The 14,601-nt window shown below is 39.4% G+C and overlaps 1 protein-coding gene and 1 pseudogene across 1 annotated transcript in view; one reads left to right on the forward strand and one right to left on the reverse strand.

Annotated features, from left to right (window-relative positions):
* Positions 1-14,601, reverse strand: part of PDE11A (phosphodiesterase 11A) — a 461,319-nt gene that overhangs the window by 378,696 nt on the left and 68,022 nt on the right. The window contains exon 2 of the mRNA XM_056110237.1: positions 12,650-12,808. Coding sequence (XP_055966212.1) covers positions 12,650-12,808 — 159 coding nt within the window. The remainder of the gene's footprint in view (positions 1-12,649; positions 12,809-14,601) is intronic.
* LOC130019893 (uncharacterized) lies at positions 12,365-12,457 on the forward strand (annotated as a pseudogene).

Consider the following 14,601-nt stretch of genomic DNA (forward strand, 5'->3'; position numbering starts at 1 on the left):
TTGTGCACATGCATGTGTGTGTGTGTGTGTGTGTGTGTGTGTGTGTGTGTGTGAATGTGCGGATGTGGATGCAGTTAAGTTTAATATGCCATCAAGGAGCAGACAATGAATTTGCAAGGATTTACACTCTGGGAGTAATCAATCAGAAAACCATACTCCAAATGCTATTTACATGTGCTCTGGAGATCTTGGTCTAGCAAGATCTATCAACAGTGTGAAGTTTTTCCAGTGTTAAAGATAAGCTTTCTTTGGTAAAACTGACAGCCTTTTAAACAGCACAATGGGTACTGTATAAGGATTCTACTGAAATTAATGGTAATCAGAATATGTATAATGGTGATCATAACCTATATGCCTTCTGCAAACCTTGTGTGAATTGAACATAAAAATCTAGCAAATTCCGAACTTATATCCTTTGGCATATGATATGATGCTGTCCAATCCTGATGGAGTCATTGGATTTTGGTTACCTAAGGTTACCAATGAGATTCAGCTTCTGACATATTGCAAGGAGTGTTTAGATCACTGAAAAAAAGAAGGGAGCTTGGACTGGATTAAGTTTACTGAACAGTTTATGAAATATTTGATCCAGATTGCTAGTAAAAATATTGGTTAAAATGGATTAAACTCCCGGGGCCGAAGTGATAGTACAGCAAGTAGGGCATTTGCCTTGCATGCAGCCCATTTGGTCCCTCAATCACCGCCAGGAGTAATTCCTGAGTGCAGAGCCAGGAGTAACCCCTGAGCATCGCCAGGTGTGACCGAAAAAGAAAAAAAAAATTGTTTAAACTCTTATGCAGCAGAATTTTGTCTGAATCCTGCTTTAATTAAAACCAAGGTAGCAAGCCAGAGAGATCTTATACCAGGTAAGACACTTGCTTGTATGTGGCCAAATCAGGTTGGCCTGTCACTGCATCCAGTTCCCCAGAATTGCCAGGAGAGAGTACAGAGTCAGGAATAAGCCCTGAACATTATCATGTATGGCCCTAAACCCCAAAAAGTAAAATCAAATAGCAAAGTTAGATGAAAGTTGTCAACTCCAATCTACTTCAATGTATTTGACTATTATGATGTACCTATGAGCTATTCTAAACTACCTAATGGTTGTAGCACTGCACTGTAGCACTTTCGTCCATTGTTCATCGATTTGTTCAAGCAGGCACCAGTAACATCTTCATTGTGAGACTTGTTGTTACTATTTTTGGCATATCAAATACGCCACGGGGAGCTTGCCAGGCTCTGCCATGCAGGCGGGATACTCTCAGTAGCTTGCCGGTCTCTCCAAGAGGGATGGAGGAATCAAACCCTAATGGTTGTATTTGATTAAATTTGTTTGGATCAGTTTGCATGTTGCTACTATTTTTTTCTAGTTACTGTTATAACTAAGTGGGGCCAGAGCAATAGCGATAGTACAGGGGGAAGGGTGTTTTCCTTGCACGCAGCCAACCTGGGTTTGATCCCCAATATCACATATGGTCCACCAAGACCTGCCAGGAGTAATTCCTGAGTGCAGAACTAGGAGTAACCCCTGACCATAGCTGGATAATCCAAAAAAGCAAAAGAAAAAAATATATATACACATACATATATATTTATATTTAAGGACTACTGAGATAGTGCAGGGGTTAAGGTACTTTTCTTGTATTCTGTCAACCCAAGTACTGCTAAGGGTGAATTCTGAGCACAGAACCAAGAATAGTCCCTGAGAACACCCGGGTATGACCCAGAAACCCAAATCACCCCCATCTCCAAAAATATATATGTATATATCTCAAAATATTGGTGGAGCAACTGGTATAATAGCACTGCAGCAATACAACAGTGACAAATGCTATTATAAATTTTGATACAACAAAAATATGTATATGTAAGACTACTAAACATTAAGTATATATGTGTGATATAACATGTTTGTTATATATGGATGTTTATATTATATGTCCAGTTTAAGATAGACAATTATATTTGGAACTTTTCTCAATTCCACTTTAATGAAAAATGAATTTGACTTTAAAGTTTCAAAATTCCAATTCAAGTATTTCATCATTCTACACTGAAAAGAATCTTGCTGTTTATTTAGATGACAACATTAAACTAGTTATTCAAAGAAGATAGTTATCTGTCTGCATTTGAAATTTCCGATAAACAAGAATCCACAACATTCTGTTCCACTTCTTTAATAACAACTCTTTCTGCCAACAAGTGCTTATTTATTTCTTCTCTCCTCAGATCATTCTCCCTAGTACAAATCCTGTCTAGATCAGTGAAAAGGGATAACAGGGATAAACCACATTGAGAGTACATGCTTCACATGCCCTGAGTTCAATCTTGGTACAGCTCTCTCTATCTCTCTCTCTGTCTGTCTGTCTGTCTGTCTCTCTCTCTCTCTCTCTCTCTCTCTCTCTCTTTCTCTCTCAAATAGTTCTTTGTTATTCTGCATACTTGTCAAAGTGGCTTGACTGGAAGATTACTTTCAGACCTGGCAGCTATTAAAATCCATGGGCATATTGGTCCCTAAAAATCAAAATACACCTAATCCTATGAGTGCCCAAAATTTTCCTCCCAGGTACCCCTTGATCTATCTTCTGATGCTGAGATCTGCCCAGCACCAGAGAGCTATAGCTAGGCTCTCTTAGGGTGAGATTGTCCAGTCTCTTATATTACCCAAGTTCAGGTGGTAGGAAACTGATACTGGGATTCAAGCCTGGTCCTTGTATCAAGAGGCAGCACAAAAATCTTCAAGGTGAATTAAGTGAAAAGACAGCATTTTCTTGTACTTCACATTCAGTGCTTAAGGCAGCCTGGAGGGACACATATCTTCCATGAGTTAACAGGAAAAAAGAAATAGATTCAGTTGAAAGTGTTGTAATTTATCAGTTACTTGAGAGTATGGAGAAAGACTTTACTACAAAGTATAAAATATAATTTTACTATAGGCCCCCCTAATATTATCTTGACTTAACAAAGCACACTCATATGATAAATTTTCACTCTACAGAAAAATCATAAAAATTTTTTGAAATAATATATATAATTTATAAAAAATATCTCATCACTCCTTGAAGGTATAAAATTCTTACAAGTTTACTTAGGGGCCCTTGCCATAAGAGTCTAAACTCAGAGGATGGGAATTACTGTGGGTTTTTGTGTGTTTAGGGAGTGGGGATAGGCCATATCTAGGTATGCTCAGGGCTTACTACTGGCTCTATTTTACTGGATCACTCCTGGTGGTGCTGGGCAGTGCCAGGGATAAAAATCAGTTTAGCATGTGCAAGATAGCACCTTACCCACTATACTAACTCTCCGGCCTCAGGAATTATTGTCTTATTCAGAATTTTTAGTAGTACCTCAAATACAACAGTGTCAAATAAACAAATATTAAATGAAGAAATAATAATACATGGGTAGGGTGTTTGTCTTGCACAAAGCCAACCCAGGTTTAATCCCTGGCACCTCATAAGGTTCCCTGAATCCCTCCAGGAATGATCCCTGAGTACAGTGCCAGGAGTGAGCCCTGAGCACAGCCAGGTGTGCGTCTCCAAAAAAAAAAATCTTTTTAAATAATGAAATAAAATAATGAAATTATTTTTTCCATTCAATGAGACACTATGTGGCCAGTAAAAATGATGCTAAAATGAATAGTCTTTCAACCTCGCACTTTACATTTAAATAATCATAGCTCTGTAACATTTCATTCACTTATTTGTCATTCCTGCTATTTCTTGTTTCAGCTCAATGAAACTACCTGAATAGGTTCTGCAAAGCATATGGAAAGACACTCCATTGAAGCACCCATTACTTACTTGGTAATTCTAAGAGCTTCTTTTAAAAAATTCAGTACTTTACCAGTCAAATCCCAATCAAGTTATAATCTCTGGGTTACCAATTTGACATTCCAAATAATTGTGACCAATTTGTCACTCATCATTGTGATGTGTTCACCAGCCCTCTCCTCTTCATGAAAATGAACTTTAATACATTCTGCACCCTTGACTTCCTACCAGGTTTCAGAAAATTGCTCGAGGCCCTCCCGTTGATCATCGATTTGCTCGAGCGGGCCCAGTAACGTCTCCATTTGGAGACTTTGTTGTTACTGTGTCTGGCATATCGAATACTCTCGGTAGCTTGCCGGGCTCTCCGAGAGGGGTGGAGGAATTGAACTCGGGTCGGCCATGTTGGCCGCTTGTAAGGCGAACGCCCTACCCGCTGTGCTATCGCTCCACAGCGGGTAGGGCGTTTGCCTTACACGCGGCCAGCATGGCCGACCTGAGTTCAGAAAATTAGGTTTAACAAATTTAGAAACAACTTTAAAACACTCAGATGAGCCTCACCCATGAGAGAATCTATTCCTGGACATCTCATACTTTACACCACTAATATACCAAGAGTAACACATCACATTTGATTGGGTTTAAAGTAGAAGGCAACCAATCTTAGGGGAAAAATATATATGTGTGTATATATATAAATTTCATATATATATAAAAGCACACAAAACTCAACCTTTAACAATATGTTACTGATCTCTTACAGGAGGGCTTAATGGCTCCTGGGTGAAATACAACAATCTTTACACGCTTTCCTTTAAGAAATCTTTTATTAATCATTTATAGCAGATTATTCATAACAAGCAATACAAATAAAGTATTTCAGTTCTGCTTTGGGGGCAGGGTTTGGGGTTCGGGATGGAAATATGGTAGTAGGAAGGTGTGGTGTGGGGTTGATATTCAAATATTAAATGTAATCAAATATTGTGAACAAATTTATAAAAATAAAAGAAAAATGTAAGACCTTGAGTTTATGAAATTACTCCTATAATCTGGCTGTGGTTCTCAGGTGTGTTGCAAATTACAAAACTACAGCTCTAGGAGACTCATTAGGATTATCGTGTACCAACCTCAGCACCAATGGGCAAGATAGACTCACTCATAACAAGCTCATGGACCATTGCCAGTCCCCAGGCAGCCAAGCTTAACTGGCTACTTCCCAGCTCTGCAGGGTATTCAAACATGTCTGCCTGAAGGAGAGCTGCAGGGTGGCTGAACACTCTGCATTCTGAGCTGAAGAGACAGGGTAAATCTTCCAGACATTAGCCAAAGAAAAACTGTAAGCTGCATCCAGTTATGGGCTGGCTGTTGGACAGTACCTACAATATACTTTTCATTCTTCATGCAACACCACAACGAGAAATGGCTCCTTTGGTCCCAAGGTACTTAGGCAACCTGGGCAAAGCAGATAAGAGCCTGTGCCTATTTCCATATCTTGGATTTCATGCTGGTGCACCCACACATCTTGATAGATAATAAACGTTTGCTCCCATCCAACTCTCATTAGTTTATTCTACAAAAAAATAAACACCTCCCTTTAACTCACCCAGGAATAACAAAGTGATAAATTAATTGGATGCCAGGAGTCTCATCATACCACCTAAATCATCCAGCGTACACACATCATTGAAAAACAGGAACATTTGCTGGAAACTCATTAAATGAATCAGGAAATTCCAATCACCTTTTCTGTAGGATCTGTTTTTGTGTATGCTTCCAACATATTACAAAATGAGTAATTTTTCAGAATTTAACTTAATATATGCAGATGGTCGACTATCTTTCACACAAAACTTTAACCTCTACTGATAAAATTATGGTGGATTGTGTAAGAACTTTAAAGAGCATAATGAATTGAAAGTCATTATTAAAAGGGATGATTTCAGGAGAGGCTGGATGACCATCTGTTAGAGAAAGATTTCTACAGTGAAAGAGGGCAGGTTGGTGGGAAATGAAATTGAGGACCTTTCCAGGCAATTCCATTAAATTTTTTTTTCATTTTCATTTTTTAAAATAATTTTTAAAATTTAGTCACTATGAGATCATAAAGCTATTCATGACTGAGTTTCAGACATACGTTGTTTCAACACCAATCCCTTTACCAGTGCTGACTTCCCTCCACCAACGTCCTCCCCCCATTTTCCACCAACCTACCAATCTGCCTCTAGGAGGGGCAATGTCCTTTTTTTTCTCTTTTTTTTATTAGTGAGACACCATGAGGGACAGTTGTAGACTTACAAATTTTGTGCTTGGGTTTCAATTATACAATGATCAAATACCCATCCCTCCTGGAGCGATAGCACAGCGGGTAGGGCGTTCGCCTTACACGCGGCCAACATGGCCGACCCGAGTTCGATTCCTCCGCCCCTCTCGGAGAGCCCGGCAAGCTACCGAGAGTATTCGATATGCCAGACACAGTAACAACAAAGTCTCCAATGGAGACGTTACTGGGCCCGCTCGAGCAAATCGACGATCAACGGGAGGGCCTTTACCTTACCTTACCCATCCCTCCACCAGTGCCCATCTATAAGCTTTTGCACTGTGGTTTACAGTACTGCTGCTGATAAGGTTTCCCACATAACACTTCCCCACCTTTCAGCAGCACCTCCTTCTGTTTGATCACTTCCCTCTGCCATAGGCATTAGCCACTCCCTGTACTATCCCTCAACCCCCTCAGGTAGCTTGTTTCCTATGACAGCGTGTAGTTACTAACATATAGAAGTTTCGAGATAAACAATATTACCCTATGCAGTAACTATTTTGTTAGACATAATAGACCAGAATGAATAAACCACTTTTAATTTTTAATTTCTTTCAGATAAATAACTTTCTAATTTCCACGTAGCAAAAAATAGATATATTTAGAATTACATCAGACTGCACAGTTCTGTAGCTCGCTAAGATAAGAGAACATACAAATCATGTTGTGCTAAATGTACAGTAAATTTATCATTACCCCTATGAAATATGACCCTGCAGGTAAAGGAATAAAGCAAAATAATAAATGGTTCAAATTATTTTAGCTAGCTATAAAAGAGGAAAATAATTTGTGAGACTCATTTATTGATATGTGCTGCTCTAAGCACTGCACATCTATGATCCAGTTTACTCCTCACAACAATTATGGAGGAATTGATGGATTGAGAAATTGAGCAACTTGCTCCAGATCACTCAGCTGAGCAAAAACTTGAACCTGGAGGATCTCTGCTTGGGAGCTCCATGCCTATCACTAACTACGAGGTTTCCATCTCCCTTTCTTAGTTCTTACTTGTAGGCAATGTTGAAGTTCTGTTCCTGATTTAGGTAAGAGGAGGTTGTCTGAAATCTGCCTGCCAGACAAAAGCAAAACTAGTTTGAGTTTGAAAACATAAAATGAATCACATAAAATGAATCATGTTGAAAGGGCTCTGTGAAGAGAAAGGTATATGCATACTATGACCATTGTAAATGAGTTCAGTATTTCAACAAGCTTCCTAATCACTTGAAATGAGAAATATAAAACTTTTTTTACCCTTTGACTCAGAGATTTCATAATTTGAAATATACCACTAAAGAAATAACCTTAAATGAAAAACATCATTTATTCAAGATGTTTATTCAGGGGCCATTTGTATTAGAGAAAAATTGGAAACAACCCAAATTTCCAGTAATAGGTCAATGACTAAGCAAACTAGTTTATGTAGAAAAATAAAAGAAACAAAATTGTATCCCCTAAATTATGGCAAGTATAAACTAAATTTGTGCATTTAAATACATTTACATGGGGATGTATACGTAAGAAATAATTACAGTCTGAAAGGTATAACACAAATCAGTATGAGCATAATATTATATTACCAAGTAAAACTGCACATGAATAACAATACTATAAAAGAACCATGAATTATAAAAAAGTACATCCCTACATTTCTCTGTTGAAATTCCAACAGTGGAATGGAAGACTACCTGGCATATGGGCTGTTTTTAACAACAACGACAATACAACAACTATATATATGCTTAAACTACTTAGAAATCATTTTGAAACTGAGATGACTATCTCATATGTATGAATTTCTATCAAAACTAATCTTTTTAAATTTTAATATTTTAATTGATAACCATGAGATACACAGTTACAAAGCTGTTCCGGATCAGGTTTCATACAATGATCCAACACCCATCTCTCCACCAGTGTCCCCCCCACACCACCAGCCTGCCTCTATGGCTCTATGGTAGGCACTTTCCTTCTCTCTCTCTCTCTCTCTCTCTCTCTCTCTCTCTCTCTCTCTCTCTCTCTCTCTTCCTCCCTCTCCCTTGCCCTGTTCCTCTAGGCACTATAATTGCAACAAAGATACTGAGAGGTTTTCGTGTCTGTTCCTTTACTTACTCTCAGCACTCAGTTCCTATCCAGGATGATCATTTCCAACTATCAAAGATAATATTTAATGGAGACTTATGTGTGAGGCATTCTCAAACAAACCCTTTCCTTGTATGTTCTCATTTAATCTCCCTTTATCAGTTTAGGTGAGAGTTAACATCAACATCTCTCTTCTATGAGGAGCAAAGTGCTGCACAGAGAAAATAAAAACCTGAACAAGGTTACACAGTTTATGATAGAGATGGAATATCGGTGCCTGCAGATGCAATATACGGCTCATATGCAACCATTATGTCACAGTGCTCTCTCTTATTTAGAAGAACCTAAACTTTTTACTTCCCCATCAGCTATTTCTAGATTTAGTTTTCTGCCTTACTTCTTCACCACTCCTGTATGACTTAAAATACCATGCAGGGAAAAAAAACAATAAACAGATAAAGAAACTGAGATAAAATGCTCTCCATCCAATACCAGTGAATGAACACAGTATTTCTATCATAACTGGCAAGACTTCTTTTCAAAGCTAGGAGGGTTTATAATTAATCCAGTGAGGAGGCATGAATATAAGATACAACTATAGATACATGGGATAACTACAGGAAAGGGAAAGTATGCCATGTGAAGCAAGTTAATTCTCAAATGAGTTTGAATTTAAAACTAAGTTGCCTAGGGATGAGTGACAAATACAGAACATCAAAAACTTTTGTGGGGAGCTTAAGTGATAGTATAGCAGGTAAGGTGCTTGCCTTGCAGACAGTCAACCTAGGTTTGATCCCTGGCATCTTATATGGTCCCCTGAGCCTACCAGGAGTAATTTCTGAGTGCAGAGCCAGGAGTAACCCCTGAGCACCACTAGGTATGGCTCCAAAACAAAAACAAAAAAATTTTTTAAAATCTTTTGGGGCAAAAGATAGATTGAAGATAGAAATTCAAGGCTGTAGGTATGATTCAATGGTAGATCACTTGCTAGATTTTATTCTCAGAATCCCATTTTGTCCCCTAAACCCTGTCATGACTGATCACTGAGCACAGCTGGGTATGGCACCAAAACAAAAACCACAACAAAACCTTAAAATTTCTTCACTTAAAAATCTTGCTTCCTAAAATGTATAGTCGAAGTAACATCTGCACGTGTTTGTTCATTGCAGCACTCTTTACAATAGCCAGAATCTGGAAAAAACCTGAGTGCCCGAGAACAGATGACTGGTTAAAGAAACTTTGGTACATTTACACAATGGAGTACTATGTAGCTGTTAGAAAAGATGAAGTCATGAAATTTACATACAAGTGGTACTACATGGAAAGTATCATGTTTAAGCGAAATGAGTCAGGAAGAGCGGGATAGACACAGAAACTTACATTCATCTGGGGAGCATAAAGCAACAAAATGGGAGACTAACACCCAGGGGTGGCCAAGATCAGTACCAGGAATTTTGCTCCATGACTTGGAGGCCAGCCACATGTGCTAGGGGAAAATGGAGCTCAGATAGAGAAGGGAGCACCAAATAAAGGGTGTTGGGAGGATCCTCCCAGGATGGGAGAAGCATGCTGAAAGTAGGCTATAGGCCAAACATGATTGCCACTCAATGCCTCTCTTGCAAACCACAGCACCCAAAAGGAGAAAGAGAGAACAAAAGGGAATGCCCTGCCACAGAGGCAGGGTGGAATGGAGGGGATGGGAGGTGGGAGGGATACTGGAACCCATGGTGGTGGAAAATGAGCACTGGTGGAGGGATGGGTACTTGATCATTGTATAACTGAAACTCAAGCACAAAAATTTGTAAGTCTGTAACTGTACTTCATGGTGTTTCACTAATTAAAATTTTTTTTAAATCTTGCTTTCTAAATCTTGCAAATGTCTAAAATTAGTAAAAATATTTCTATCATATAATTCAGTAATTTTACTCCTAGTACCTCTGTAAATAACACAAAAAACACTAGCTGGAAAAAAAACATATGCAAACCTATCTTTGTTGCAATGCTATTTATGATTGCTGAATTACAAAAACAACCAAACTGGGGGCTGGAGCAATAGCACAGAGGGTAGGGCATTTGCCTTGCATGCAGCCGACCCCGGTTCAATTCCCAGCATCCCATATGGTCCCCCAAGCACCGCCAGGAGTGATTCCTGAGTGCAAAGCCAGGAGTAACCCCTGAGCATTTCCGGGTGTGACCCAAAAAGCAAAGAAAAATACAAAACAAAACAACAAAAAAAAACCAACCCAACTAAGTGCCCAAGAACAGATGAGTGGATAAAAAAAAATTTTGATATGGAATACACAGTAGAATATTACTCAGTTGTAAAAAGTCTTGACATCGGGAAAATGGCTTGAGGGCTGGGGCAAATTCTTTGCCTGTGGGAACCCCAGTTTGATATCTGACACCATATGGTCATCCAAGTACAGTCTGAATGGATCTTTGAGCAAAACATCATGCCAAGATTAATCCCCAAGTATCATCATGAGTGACAACTGCCCATCAACACACACACAATACACACACATGCACATGCACACGCACACACAAACATGCATGTATGCACACAGGCACACACACAAACTGAAATCTTGCCTTTTGCAAAAACATGAATGGAACCAAATGGGACTGAACTAAGAAAATAGATCAGGAGAAAAACAAATACAGATGATCTCATTCATATGTGAGATATAGAAAAGCAAAGCATAGGAATAGATAAAACCAAACCCATGAACTCAGAGCTGTAGTTAACTGAGAGAAAGGGGGAAGGACCCAAAGAACAGAGGGATATTCGGTGCTTTGGTGATGAATCTGGCAGGATGACACAAGAGAAACAAGTAAGAAGAAAAACAAATATAGATGATCTTATTCATCATATGTGGGATACAGAGAGGCAAGACATAGAAATAGTAAAGTTGTACCATTAAAACATATACAGTCATGTAAACTAATGCTGTCTCAATAAAAAAGTATTTCCTCATAATCATATTTTGTGATGACCTTCTTAGCAGAACATTTGCCTTATTGATCAGTGATTAGCACTGGGAAAAGCAAGTAGCTTCACATCCAGAACATTAAATCACAAAAAACTATATCAAAAAGGATTATAGCAATCATTAAATTTAAAAACACTAACTTAATCTCTGCTTTTACCACAATTTTTATTGACTTTACTAGATTTTATTTAATATGAAGGAAAGAGCAACAAAGTCAGAACTTTAGTTCAGTGCATCAAACTAGAAAATAAATATTAGTGAATTTCACATTTCAGAACTGAAAGTGTACACTTCTAACAAAATCAAGTATTCTCTAAATAAAAAGAAAAACTAGTGTGCTTTTATTGGTAATTTGGAATTAACAAATTGCTTTTTTGTTTATTTTCTTTTTGGTTTGTTGGGGTTTGGGGCCATACCTGGCAGAGTTCAGGGTTTACTCATGGTTCTTATTCATGGATCACTCCTGGCGGACTTAGGTGGGGTGGGGAGGTGAGGAGAGGGGGCAAATGGGGGAGGAGAGCAGAATATGGAATTCTGGGGGTTGAACTGGATTGATTAAAGATCTCAATATAAGATCTGAACCCATAAGTTATACTGAGAAAGTCATTGGCAGAATCTTCAAAGACTCATTACCATTGGCCTTGCAAAAAGAAGCAAAGAACAAATGGGATTACATAAAATTAAGAAGCTACTGTGCCTCAAAGGAATGATGACCAAAATAAAAAGACACCCCGCATACTGGAAAAATATATTTGCCCATAACTCATCCAATAAATGGTTAATATTCAAGATGTGCACTGGTAGAACTTTACAAAAAAAGAACATCCAAAGCCATCAAAAAATGGGGTAAAGAGATAAACAGAAACATCCTCAAGGAAGATATGCAACTGGCCAAACTGGAAATGAAAAAAGGCTTTGCATCACTTATGATCACGGGATTGCAAAGCAAGCAACAGTGAGATATATCACACCAGTGAGACTGGCACACATCAAAAGGTAAAGGTAAAGGCCCTCCCGTTGATCGTCGATTTGCTCGAGCGGGCCCAGTAACGTCTCCATTGGAGACTTTGTTGTTACTGTGTCAGGCATACCGAATACTCTCGGTAGCTTGCCGGGCTCTCCGAGAGGGGCGGAGGAATCGAACTCGGGTCGGCCATGTTGGCCGCTTGTAAGGCGAACGCCCTACCTGCTGTGCTATCGCTCCAGCCCGCTTCGGCAGCACATATACTAAAATTGGAACGATACAGAGAAGATTAGCATGGCCCCTGCGCAAGAAAAAAGATAAAATAATTATTTTCAATTATGCCACATTCTAGAAAATGTCAAAAAAATAACCCTCTTATTATGTTTTGTGGACATCAGAAAAAAACTCTTTGATCCCTAAATGAGTTAATCCAAGATAAATACACATAATTCCTATATTTTTTCATGAATAATAGCAATTAATTATCAAGAAGAAAAGTAAAGTCATAAAAGGCATGAAATCTTACTTTCTCATCATCTTCAGTAAATGGTGCACCTTCAGGAATCTTATTTATTGCTTGGGCCACGCCGATAATTTCACCATCACTACTGCGGATAGGCATGCACAACAGGGATTTTGTCTTGTATCCAGTTAACTTGTCAATTTCATCATTGAATCTTCGGTCCTTAAAAAAAAAAAGACAAAACATCAACCACATATGCATCATGGTTTCTATATATGTCACTGAGAATTTTATAGACATGAATATTTTAATAATCACAACAGATTTAATTTTACCTTGAGCTACACAGAAAAAAATATTATTTAAAAAAATCATTAACTCTACAACTTCCATCACTTTATCACTTAATCACTTAACTTCCCGTTAGTCGTCAATTTGTTTGAGCGGGCGCCAGTAACGTCTCCATTTGTCCCTGTCGCGTGCTAGTGTAGCCCAATGGCATCTGTTCGCTCCGGGAACATGAAGAGCCTCAAACTGATCGTTCATGATCTTGACGAAGAAGTCTGACCATCTGGTACGTGGGCGGCCACGCAGTCTTTTGACATCCCGTGGAATCCAGTCGGTAACAGCTCTAGTCCAGCGGTCGTCTTTAAATCTCATTACGTGACCAGCCCATCTGATTTTTGACACCTTGGCAAATGAGACAGCGTCCCTGATTCTTGATCGTCGATGGATGTCAGAACTCCGGATTTTTTCTCTCATTTGAGTGAAACGTTATATTCCAAGCATAGCGCTTTCTATTCTTCTTTGGGAGACCTGAATAGCGTTCTCATCCTGTTTGCGTAGGGCCCAGGTCTCTGAGGCATATATTAATGCAGGAAGAACAGTGGAATCAAAGAGATGTGCCCGGAGCCGGAGGTTCTTCATCCTCTTAGCTATTTCTTCAACGTTCTTGAAGGCGTTCCAAGCTGCTCTCTTCCTCCTGCGCAGCTTGGGTGCCAGGTCATTTGTCATGTTGACTTCTCGACCTAGGTACACATAGCTGTTGCATTCAGAGATGGTCGTTCCGTTGAGAGCGAATGGGGCATCAGGAACAAGGCTGTTTCTCATAAACATTGTCTTCGTAAGATTCAGCTGTAGTCCTACCTTTCCATACTCACGGTCAAAGTCGGCCAGCATTTGTGCTGCTTGGCTGATGTTTGGTGTTATTAAAACAATGTCATCAGCAAAACGGAGGTGGTGTAGTTGCCAACCATCTATCTTCACTCCCATTCCTTCCCATTCCAGTCGTCGCATGATGTTCTTGAGGGTGGCACTGAAGAGTTTCGGTGAAATGGTATCACCCTGCCGAACTCCTCTCTTGACATCAACGATTACTTCTTTGTAGAATGGTGAGATCCTGGTAGTGAATCCACAATACAGCTCACGGAGGATCTTGATGTATTGGGCTTGAATGCCCTGATTGGCTAGGGCTTCAATGACCGCTTCCATCTCAACAGAATTAAAGGCCTTCTTTAAATCAATGAACGTTAAACATAGCGGCATCTTGAACTCCCGAGAAACCTCAATGAGTTTGGTTATTGTGTGGATATGGTCGATGGTGCTGAATCCTTTGCAGAACCCGGCTTGCTCGCATGGTTGTCCTTCATCTAGTGTTCTGCCAATCCTATTTAGGATGACTCGAGTGAACAACTTGTAGATGACAGACAATAGGCAGATCGGGTGATAGTTGCCAATGTCATGGATGTCTCCCTTCTTGAACACTATTACGGTCCTGCTGGTTTTCCATTGGGACAGAACCTTGCATTCAGACAGGTAGCGAGTGAAGATCCGAGCCAGTGTATTGATGAGTACTGATGGCAGGTTCTTCAGGTGTTCAGGTCTGACCTTGTCTGGGCCGGGTGCTGTTTGTTTCTTTACTGACGAAATGGCGTGTCGGATTTCAGAAGGGAGAACATTGGGAACGACATATCCATCCTGTGGAATTTGGTATGTCGGCAAGTGGACATGGCTAT

Source organism: Sorex fumeus, unplaced genomic scaffold (genome assembly GCF_029834395.1).
Source record: "Sorex fumeus unplaced genomic scaffold, SorFum_2.1 ptg000009l, whole genome shotgun sequence".
NCBI lineage: Eukaryota > Metazoa > Chordata > Mammalia > Eulipotyphla > Soricidae > Sorex > Sorex fumeus.